Raw genomic sequence first — 10,845 nt, 5'->3', positions numbered from 1 at the left:
TACCTATACATACGGACTTTATTTTGATTGAAACAATAAAATTTCGAAAGGTTAGGATAAAAGTAAGTATAAACTTTTTATTTTGAGCTGAGTATCAACATATCACTTGGGTAATTATAAAAATCAATAATAGGTAACCAATATATTTTTACGTCGCCCATCAATCCATCAATTCAAGTGCATCGAAACACTGCGAAGACCATCTTCGATTCAAACCTGCGGCAGTCCACAGCCAACTTTGAAAAACCGATTTGTCTCTACCAAACCTCAGGTATTGTTGATGTAGTTTTCCAGCCTAAAAAAAAAAACAAAAACAAAAACAAAAAATGGCGCCAATGATCTGGTCACTTTATTCGCATGCAACTTGAAGACTTACTGTTTCAAAACCTAGAGCTCTCAAACGTTGTCCACCTTTATCACCAACTCCCGGTAAATCTGTTACAGGCCTTTTGCCTCCTGGGCATTGCATAAATGCGTTAAATTTTTTAGTTCTACCGATACCGGAAATCTGTTCGAGCAAAATTAATTATTATCGTTACGTTGTAGGTCTAGGTAGGTAGGTATGTAGATGTACATATGTTAGTTAGGATGGATCGTGAAAAAAAAAGAATCTTGGAAAATGTTTACTAAATTCAGTGGAGCCCTTCATTTTGAGTTGAAAGTCACTCTGAAAATTTTGTAGCTCGTCAGGTGCTTCTGGAGGGGAGATATGAGTCTTCAAAGAGGAGACATTTTCGAGAAAAAAAACGTGGTTTTTTCGTTCAAAAACATCGACATAGGTACCTACATCATTTCTAAAACCGAGGAAACATTTTTTGGGATGCTCAAAAGACGAATTTATCCAAAAATAAGTGATTGGCAAATTTTCAGCCACTCATTAGGCTCTGAAAGTGGTCTTGAATTTTGATGGCATTGGCCTAGGTTGACGCAGAATCTCAGAAAAATCTGATTTTTTTTTGGAAAGATTGCTCTTTTTTTGAGAACTCATATATCTCCCTTTCAAGGACACTTTCACTTCTGAAAAATTTCTGAGTGACTGAAATCAAAATGAAGTTGTCCACTGAATTTGTTCAAAATTCTTTTATGTATTTTTTTTTTTTTTCGATCTGCTCTAATGTAGGAATTAAGATGCCAGTGTAAGTATATCTTGAAAGTTTGATATATCCAACTCACATTAAGAACAGGTTCTCTGTAGTTTTCCTCAAATATGTCGGTTCTTGCTAAGCTGGATAATCTGCTGACGGGTGATGAAAATTGTAGGTCTCTCAATAGAGATTCAAAGAGTCCACCTCCATACAGCTACAAAAAAGTAATGAATTAAAAAAAAATTACTCAACTATTCCAAGACTATTCCTGAAAAATCATCATAGATATCTCTTACATCAGACTCATAATCAGTTCTACGACGAACAGAAGAGTGATCATCATTGGAAGTTGAACTTGCAGTCACCTGCAAAATAAAGCAGTGCAATTTAAAGATGTAGGTAAAGCAGGAGAGGTGCGATTTTTAAAGCGATTCTTGTAGGATTTCATGATTCGAATCGCTAAATTGAAGTAATGATTCGCGATTCACGATTCAAAAATTTCAACGATTCGTATTCGTAATTCGAATTAGTTTTTCCCCTTTCAATTCAATTTTCTGATTTTTCTTCCCCATAAGAATAGCGTTTTCTCAAACTAAATAGGTTGGTAATTAGGTATGTTAGGTACTCAATAGGTAACATACATTAGGTCGAGATGGTTGTGAAGGTGGTTGTAGAGGTGGTTGTGGAGATGGTTCTGATGATCGTTCATTTGTCACATTTCTTCTTGGACATCCTTTGACAGATGCAATTGGTTTTTGTTCAATAGGCTTTGGAGTGGCATCAAGGGTGACTCGTTTTGCTGTTTCATTTGTTACCTGAAATATTTTTATTTACGTAGATATAGTAAATCTGGTTCTGTATAAATTTCAACGTTGATTTAAAAAATTTCATACCTTGGAAGATGACTGATCATGGCTCAAATTACGAAGTTCAGAAGACCCATCATGCGTGCTCTTTTGACTAGATTGGACTTCTCGAACAACTGGTTTTTGTTCTATAGAAATTTCAGCAGAAGAGGCCCGTTCTGATCTCAGATTTTCAACCAACTGCAGAAAAATTTTAAAATTTATGGATGTAAGTGCCTAAGTTCAGAGTAAGTAGATTAACCTTACGTTTTGAGGTTTTCTAAAATGCTGAGACTCACTTGAGACGATCGTCCTTGAAGCTTCTCATTCACACATTTCACCTCGGATTCTACTTTTATTGTTCTACAAGAAATCTTTGCCTCCAGTGGAATCGATAATTTACTGTCCGGAGGACTTGAAGTGGAATAGTCAGAAGATGAGACTTTTGTCTCTTTTACATTGGACGTCTCATTGACAAGATCTAATTTTTGAGTCGCTATCTCACTTTTCAATTTTGAGGTCGAGTCTTTTTGAGATAGATCAGAAATGCTTCGAACAGTCGACTTTTGAGCTAATGATATGGTCTCATGCTTTGAAACTGTTTCGATGTCTTTATCTAAACCACCAGGATTAGTGATCGGTTCTTGTTCACTGGTAGGCTTTGCAACAGAGTCGATTATAGAAGCAGCTTCATTTTCAATGGATTTCGTAGAGAAGTCAGTACATTTCACCTCATCTTTTTCTTTCACAAGTTTTTCAGCAGAGTCAGTGAGATTCTGACACTCATCGGAAGTAATCCGTGCATCTTGCCCAATTGACTTTTCTTGAGTAGGTTTTGTTATGGATTTGAGAGAGTTTTCGTTTCTATCAAAATCAGCTGATATAGCCGAAGGAACCACTTTTTCACCTGTGGATTTCGCAGCAGCTGGTAGAGCACTAATAGGTTTCTCATATTTGGGCAAAGACATCGTACGAGAGGCAACTGATGATGAAGAACGAGGGAGTATTTTTTCATTTGGGCATTTTGAGTTGAATGGTGATGTAGAATTTTCCTTAGGTATTTCAAATGTTGAATTGAAAGGTGTTACCGAAGACTTTTTATTCACGGTTTGGATTTTTTTGGATTTTCCTAACGTGAATAATTTCTGATTATGGGACAATTCTTTTGAAAATTCTTCCCATGATGGGATTGGATCAATAGAACACTTTGGTGCTTGTTTTAGTACGTTTAAGGTAGGATCGTTGCTGGCTTTTTCAACTTCGATTTTAGGAGACGAATGATTTTTCGACGATTTATCACTATTGATGAGATCTTCCTTTTTATTTTTTGAATTGCCGATGAGATTGGACAAATCCTGTAAAATTGCAATAACTAGGTAAGTAATTATAATTTATATGTACCTAGTTACATTTTTATTTTTCGTTTTATCAAAGTAATGTAAGTGAATTTTTCAATTTGAAACTTCAGATTTGGATATCTATAGGACTTGGGAAAAAACGTTAGATAGATAAGTTGCCTATCTCTGAAATTAAGGGGTAACCTAGCTTTGAAAAAAAATCAAGAAAAACGTATTTTTGACCATGGGGATGGATAGTTCTTTAGAAAATAAACAAATTTTGTCATTATGAATTTTTGTTCAACTTTGAAATTGAAGAGGCAAAAATATTCGAAAAGATATTTTTTTCTTTTAAAATGGGTATCATTCAAAAGTTTAAAAATCGTTCTTAGAACACTTTTTTTTTAATTCTCAAAAATTTACTAAAAATCGAAAAATGAACTTTATGATATGAAATTTTGGTTACAGGGGTTTTAGGACATGCTTTTTCTATCTAGCTTGGTCTCAATCAAATCAGAGAGTACCAGTTCAAAAAGTTTTCTTGTCATTATTCCAGAATTTCAAACATTTTTCACTCTGAATAGCTTTAGTTCCACAAAAAAAAAGAAATGAATTCACACAAACGTTCTTCAACCACTGTATGTCGCCCGTTGGCACAAAATTTATCTTTTAAGTGAAACCTACCTTTAATTGTTTTGAGCTTTTTACTAGCCATTCTTCTTCTTCATTCAGTTTCTTATTTACAGCTGCGAAATCTAATTTCGTGTCGTCTGGATTTTTGTTCGATGCCATTGATTTTGCAAGGGAAGTGTCATAAACTTTATTCTCTTTTTCATCTTCACTGTTATTTACCTTTGAATACTGGAAATTTACCTGTGAATATTCGAAATTAGATAGGTATACTCATCATTTTCCAAATGCTTTTTGAAGTGAATGGTTTCTGAGATGAAAGAACGTTTTGAGAAAATCAAAAATTTGAAAATTTTTCAGCACATTAATAAATTTGTTCCTGGTGTCAATAAATTCAAATATCCAGAGTCACTTTTGTTCTAAAATTGTTGTTGGGAGCTCTAGAGAGAGGGGGGAGTTGTGATTTTCAGATGTTCACCTAGATAGGTAGGCGGAGGTACCTAATAACGCATTTAAAAATAAGTAGGTATGTCACTAAAGAATAATCTACCTATGTAATAACCTCAAATAAAATAACAACAGGGACGTACCTTCAATTTATCCACGCAATTTTTTATTGTTTCTGTATGTTTTTCTGGAATTTTATTCGTATCTTTCAAGGGTGATTTCAATACTTGAGGAAATGTTAGCACTCGCTGAAAAAAATCCAAGAATAACCAGTCTAAATTCTGAAAGTACGCAATGTAAATAATGCATACGATGGCGCTTTCAAATACAACTCACTTTCAATTCTTCCACCCTTGATGGAGGTATGGTTAATGGCTTAGTATCGGAAAATCGATCAACTTCAGAACTGCCTTTACTTTTATCAGTAGCCTGCTGCATAGAAAAAAATATAGATCAATAAATTAAAAATAATAATTCTATGTATCGACAGCTTGAAAGCTTTTCAGACAAACAATTTCAAATTCCAAGTAAATAAGTATTGAGAATATTCCAATTCAACATCTTGGGAGATCTAAAATAAAAGTTGCCTATTTAGGGTATACAAATAATATACATCTTCAAAATTGAAAGAAATAAGCAATTTTTACTCTGGCCATTATTAATGAATTTTTTAGAATACTACCCACTTCATCAGAGATAAGCAAAATATGTTTAAAATCGTAAAAAAATTATAATAATATTGAATTAAAAATTAATGAAACATTAAAATCCAAAAAATTAATTTAAAAGATTTAATAAATTATTATTTTAAAAAAATTAAATTACATTGGACGTCGATTTTTTTATTATTAGGTAGGTACCTATTTTTCTTAAAAATGACCTTTATTGCTAAAAATTCAATTTTCTGTAATATTCTAGTTTCAGATTTTCTTTTATTCATCTCAAAATTTGAGCCAGTTTCGTCAACTTAAAAAATGAAGCGATTTATTGAGAAGCGTGGCAAAACTTTTTGAAACCACTGTACGTAAACAGTTAATATACGTAATTACCGTCGTTTCATCAGAATGTTTTGAATCTTGCGAAGAAGTATCAACGTCGACTTTTTTTCCATGAGAATTTTTTCCATCGAACTGCTGAACAAATCCTTTGAACTTGATGCAAATATCAGATATGTCCTGTTGGAAATTTTCATTTAGAAATCAATTAGGATAATCATTTTTTTTCATCAGTGATCTATATGTAGGTATTTTAGGACTGTAGGTATCAAGAAATACTCACAACTGTTGCTTCAAAATTTCGTCCAGCATCGTCTTCGAATTCAAGTACAATACTCTGTTTGCCTCTTCCAAGCTTGATCTGTTTTTAAAACAAAACGATTATTTTTTATGATAAGTACTCACCGATGGGTAGGTCTAAAGTTCAAGATTTTAATACATTACCCTGGTAGTAGGTTTTTCATCCTGCTTGTCTCCGTTGCCGGATTTTTCAAAATCGCTGGAGTTAGAAACAGTCTCTTCTTGAAATCCAGAGTCATCTTCACATTTCACTTGAGGTTTCGATAGCGTCATTTTTTTTTTTTGTAAATTAAACAGAAATTATTTTTTTTAAATCGAAAAATATACACGTAATCCGAGTTATTATTCGAAACTACTGCGATAGCCGGTATCAGTATTATTCAGCAAATGAAGTGAATTAAAACGCAAAACATACGAGCAATGTTTGTGCTGCGCAGATCTCATAATCGCGACGAGTTTCTATTCAATTTATTCCAACAACTCATGACTCATATGGGAGATGGTGTCCTTGAGACGATAAAAAAAGCCATAAGCGAATTAGACGAGGCGCTAGCTTACGTGACGTATGCACTTTGAGGTGCTCGAGGTTTGATGGCTGATTATTGTAGAGGACATTTCCCTTGATTAAAAAAGTGATGTTGTCGCCCCCTCACGTGGTCCACATTTTTGCTAGGGGGCCAAAACCCCCTCGTTTTTCGGTTTTTCGCAATTTTCTCAAAAATGGTTGCATTTAGAGATAAAATACCTCAGAGGAAAAATGTAGAGCATCAAATTTCCTACCAAAAATGTTCTATGCAACTTTTCCGTATGTGTGACAGTTTTTGAGATATGGATGATTGAAGTTACGCCACGAGCGCATACACGTGTACATGTATTAGGTAAGGTTATGCTATATGCGTAGTACACATACAGCAAAGTAGCAATTCGATATCAAACAAATTGCAGTACAAGTTTTATTTTAGTTTTATTTCTTACAAGAAAGCCCACTGTAATCATATTGGGAATTCCTCATAATCCGCCCCCTTCCCCCTAAAGCCACTAGGTACTTTTAAGAATTCAGCTCTTAAAATCAAGTTTTTTGCTTTCAGTGCAAGTATATCTACTTACATAATATACGAGTATGAAAAATTCCTACAAATAACTGTTTACAATTTTTTAATTTTTTTGGTATGTCCCATAGGAAGGCAGTGGTTGGGTCTGGGGAGAGGGGATCTCACGAAGAGTGTTTGAATACGAGTACATGTACCTATGTATGCATATATTTGGTGCACCAAGACCTTTACAAGCATATAAATCTCATAGCTTACGTTCTATGTACTCATGTTTGTACCTGGTGACCAAAGAGTCCTCTCAGGGGGCTGGTACCTTTATCACCCCCTCCCACCATTTGCAATTTTATTCCAAAATTCTCGATTTTTAATTTTCTTTCCTTTGAAATTTTTACAATAAAAAACCTCTTAAAATCCGGTTCATTCATTTTTAATGAATTCTATAGCTAGAGAAATATATTTCAACGAATTATAGAGATTTGTGAGATGTGTTGAAAAGAAAATGAAAAGTTCTTCTGTTCTATTTCGAAAATGCAAAAAATCAATGCTGTAACAACATTGCATTTTGATCTGTTGGCGTGAAAGTTTTTTGTACGAAACTTCTTCCAAGATTTCTGTAAAAGAGCTACAAATTTTAAAACTTTCCTCTCAACCTCTCTGGACAACATTAATTCTATTTTTACAAGTTAAAGGAGAAAAGTATTGATCTTTTTCATTTTTGTAATCAAATAGAAGATTGTAGGGGAGAGGTACCAGCCCCCTGAAAGGACTCTTTGGTTACCAGGTACGCAGGTACAAACATGAATACATAGCACGTAAGCTATGAGATTTATATGCTTGTAAAGGTCTTGGTGCACCAAATATATGCATACATAGGTACATGTACTCGTATTCAAACACTCTTCGTGAGATCCCCTCTCCCCAGACCCAACCACTGCCTTCCTATGGGACATACCAAAAAAATTAAAAAATTGTAAACAGTTATTTGTAGGAATTTTTCATACTCGTATATTATGTAAGTAGATATACTTGCACTGAAAGCAAAAAACTTGATTTTAAGAGCTGAATTCTTAAAAGTACCTAGTGGCTTTAGGGGGAAGGGGGCGGATTATGAGGAATTCCCAATATGATTACAGTGGGCTTTCTTGTAAGAAATAAAACTAAAATAAAACTTGTACTGCAATTTGTTTGATATCGAATTGCTACTTTGCTGTATGTGTACTACGCATATAGCATAACCTTACCTAATACATGTACACGTGTATGCGCTCGTGGCGTAACTTCAATCATCCATATCTCAAAAACTATCACACATACGGAAAAGGTGCATAGAACATTTTTGGTAGGAAATTTGATGCTCTACATTTTTCCTCTGAGGTATTTTATCTCTAAATGCAACCATTTTTGAGAAAATTGCGAAAAACCGAAAAACGAGGGGGTTTTGGCCCCCTAGCAAAAATGTGGACCACGTGAGGGGGCGACAACATCACTTTTTTAATCAAGGGAAATGTCCTCTACAATAATCAGCCATCAAACCTCGAGCACCTCAAAGTGCATACGTCACGTAAGCTAGCGCCTGTACTAAATGGAAAATCCGATTGATCCGATACCTATCTGTAATTTATTTATTCTCTGAACCCAAATTTGCCAATGCGAGTAATTAAAAAGGCTCAAAGGTGACTTTGATAATTTTTTTTTTGACGTAGGCTCATTTTTAGAACTCGAAAATTTAGTATTTTATACCTACCCAATCCTCCAACAGGGCATAAAAATTAAAAATAAGGTTTGAAAATATTTTCCCCTCGTCGTAAATGTACTTTCTTGGGTAATCAATCTATTTTCGTAATTTTTCTCAATATTTTTGATGGAATTTCAATATCAACTTGTCCCTCTGTTATGGGCAGAATTTCTAAAAATATGAATTATGTAAATTTGGTGTTCGCATCCAACTGCTCTCCTCTGCGACGCTCTTCCTTCCCTCAGTATTCCTTTCAGGGAAGGTTCTTTTTGTATCATGACGAAGACACAATTTGGCCCTTTCCAATTTACATATTTTCCCACCTGATGCAGATTTCATCGACTGCAAGTGTTCCTACGTACATGGTGACTAAAACAACACCAGACACACTATTTTGCTTAGCTTGGTAGCTATAGGTATACAAATATCATGTCCTTGAGACGAGTCCTAAATTGATTCGTGAAATTCTGAATTCACAAGAGATTAAAAAGAACCAAAGTGAATTCCATAATTCATTTTTACTTGCAATAACCCAGATTTAAAGAAATATTGCATTCTCGAATTCAAGTAGGCCAATGACCCTCAATAACACCACGAAGCTTGTAAAAATTCATCATAATTATTCGCAAATCAGATCGTAAGTAAATTGAAACACAGAAATAATAAAAAATAAATTTACTTCAAAAATATAGTGCACGTTAGAAAATAATTACCGATATCTTAGTCAATGTTAATACAATAAATATAGGGTAACAAAGGAAAAACGTCTGTAAAATAAAGTCATGCACGTAATACTTCAATACACATGAACAAGACGTAACTTCAACGTAATCACAATAATTTATTCACCTAATTTAAAACGAAAAAAAAGACTCATTACATCAACTTACAATATGAATACCATGTCACACAAAACAAAATACTCGAATAAAATGAAAATTAAAAAAATGAGAAACTTTAGGAATCAAACACACTTCGGGGAATTAGAAATACAGCAGCTATAAAAATTCATTACACCAGTCAGCTAAACACTGATAACATTCTCCGGCTTGTTTTCCATTGGCTCCGCACTGATCTCTAATCCATATTTGAAACAATTCTTTGTTTTTTTTCAACACGAGAAATTGTCCTAATACGGTATGAGCCTGCAATATTGGACTTGTTTCAATACTTACTGTCGAATACAAATAATTACACAACACACATAAAGCGAAATTTCAACGTTTCGTTTCGTACGAAAAAAAATAGTAGTATCATGTAAGCCATTAAAAACGGTAATTAAAATAATTTTGACATCATTTAACACGAATTCAGTTACACATAGTAAAAAAAAATTAAATCACACTACAAATAAACATAAAAAGTTATAAGAATCGTGAGTTATCTATCCTCAAGACGTTAAAAATCTACAAAAATTCGTGACACCAGTCAGTTAGACATTTGTAACAATCTCCAGACTGTTTGGCATTCGCCTGTACACTTGATTTTAACCACAATTCAAATAATTCTTGATCTTTTTTTAAAATCAGATATTGTCCTAAGACAGTATATGCCTGTAACAAGAGTACAATCGGAATCATCACGATTCTGCATTAAGACTTTATACATTCAATCCCAATACTTACTTTATCAAATCCTAATTTCTCCAGTCGAGTTCCTAAGACATCTCCGATTCCGGCTAATTCGGTTACTGGCTTTTCACCCATCGGCTCCGAAACGAAGTTACGGTGTTTCTGACTTGTGTTAGACATGATCTGTATGATAGAAAGACTATCATTAGAATGGATTGTTTTGATGCGATCGTACTCAAATTACGCATTTTTGTAAAGATATGTCGGTACGATGATGTAATGTGGTAAAGATTTCATGACTTACTTGGCCTCAACGGAATCGATGGCTCAGCAATATGAATATGAATGACTAATTCGAATACCACTCGGAAGATTTGCGGTGTCGGTGCTGCAACAGTAAGTTGGAGTTTTGGAGAATACGTCGATATTTTTGACGAATACTCAAGAAATAACGCAAAGCAAACAGAAGTAACTTGAAAAAATTGGAAAATGATTAATTTTTTGAAAATTGTGCAACCGCAATCACAAAATTCGTTAAAAGTCCGTTTCAAAAAATTTTCATTTTTTTGCGCGGTGTCTTTGTTGACCAGCAGTGTCAAGTTAAGTAATATTTAAAAATTAAAATCGGTTTAGTCGATCGAATTGAATTTGGTATTTTCCATTTTTTTCAGAAATAGTGAGACGATAGATTTTGTATTGTTGACTATAATTTTTCATTATTAAAAATTATGTTTTTTAATTTCTATATTTCAATTAAAAAATATAAAGTGGTCAAGTACGAAAAGTAATTTTCCACAAGAGCTATTTTTAATCACTTGAATTTTTGTGGTGGTCACACTGAAATCACA

General features: G+C 33.8%; 2 protein-coding genes across 4 annotated transcripts; both read right to left on the bottom strand.

Annotated features, from left to right (window-relative positions):
• Positions 1 to 51: 51 nt before the first annotated feature.
• LOC135833456 (uncharacterized protein DDB_G0284459-like) lies at positions 52 to 6,076 on the bottom strand. 2 transcript variants are annotated; one of them, XM_065347293.1, is made up of 13 exons: positions 5,784 to 6,076; positions 5,623 to 5,700; positions 5,394 to 5,519; positions 4,681 to 4,773; positions 4,488 to 4,592; positions 3,952 to 4,140; positions 2,230 to 3,285; positions 1,979 to 2,131; positions 1,727 to 1,900; positions 1,382 to 1,450; positions 1,174 to 1,299; positions 377 to 508; positions 52 to 295 (listed from the first exon to the last, which is right to left on the bottom strand). In XM_065347293.1, exons 1-13 carry the CDS (start codon positions 5,910 to 5,912, stop codon positions 161 to 163), a joined length of 2,565 nt encoding a protein of 854 aa, XP_065203365.1. In that variant the 5' UTR covers positions 5,913 to 6,076; the 3' UTR covers positions 52 to 160. The 2 variants fall into 2 exon arrangements, with proteins under 2 accessions (XP_065203365.1, XP_065203364.1); XM_065347292.1 differs by having other exon boundaries at positions 4,681 to 4,776; positions 5,784 to 6,075.
• A 3,010-nt stretch (positions 6,077 to 9,086) lies between these two features.
• On the bottom strand, positions 9,087 to 10,557 carry baf (barrier to autointegration factor). Of its 2 annotated transcripts, none has more exons than XM_065347285.1 (3): positions 10,302 to 10,557; positions 10,052 to 10,180; positions 9,087 to 9,571 (listed from the first exon to the last, which is right to left on the bottom strand). In XM_065347285.1, exons 2-3 carry the CDS (start codon positions 10,175 to 10,177, stop codon positions 9,425 to 9,427), a joined length of 273 nt encoding a protein of 90 aa, XP_065203357.1. In that variant the 5' UTR covers positions 10,178 to 10,180; positions 10,302 to 10,557; the 3' UTR covers positions 9,087 to 9,424. The 2 variants fall into 2 exon arrangements, with proteins under 2 accessions (XP_065203357.1, XP_065203356.1); XM_065347284.1 differs by lacking the exon at positions 9,087 to 9,571 and adding an exon at positions 9,629 to 9,979 and having other exon boundaries at positions 10,302 to 10,555.
• Positions 10,558 to 10,845: the final 288 nt, after the last annotated feature.

This window comes from Planococcus citri, chromosome 1, assembly GCF_950023065.1.
Source record: "Planococcus citri chromosome 1, ihPlaCitr1.1, whole genome shotgun sequence".
Classification (NCBI taxonomy): Eukaryota; Metazoa; Arthropoda; class Insecta; order Hemiptera; family Pseudococcidae; genus Planococcus; species Planococcus citri.
The sequence above is the reverse complement of the archived record's forward strand: the minus strand, read 5'-3'. Positions and strand labels throughout refer to the sequence as shown.

Coding starts and splice junctions, on each gene's coding strand:
- LOC135833456 (XM_065347292.1), bottom strand. CDS start 5,912: ATGACGCTATCGAAACCTCAAGTGAAATGTGAAGATGACTCTGGATTT. Junction 5,701..5,783: donor ATGAAAAACCTACTACCAGG/GTAATGTATTAA, acceptor TTTTAAAAACAG/ATCAAGCTTGGAAGAGGCAA. Junction 5,520..5,622: donor GAAATTTTGAAGCAACAGTT/GTGAGTATTTCT, acceptor AATTTCCAACAG/GACATATCTGATATTTGCAT.
- baf (XM_065347285.1), bottom strand. CDS start 10,177: ATGTCTAACACAAGTCAGAAACACCGTAACTTCGTTTCGGAGCCGATG. Junction 9,572..10,051: donor AGAAATTAGGATTTGATAAA/GTAAGTATTGGG, acceptor CCAATATTGCAG/GCTCATACCGTATTAGGACA.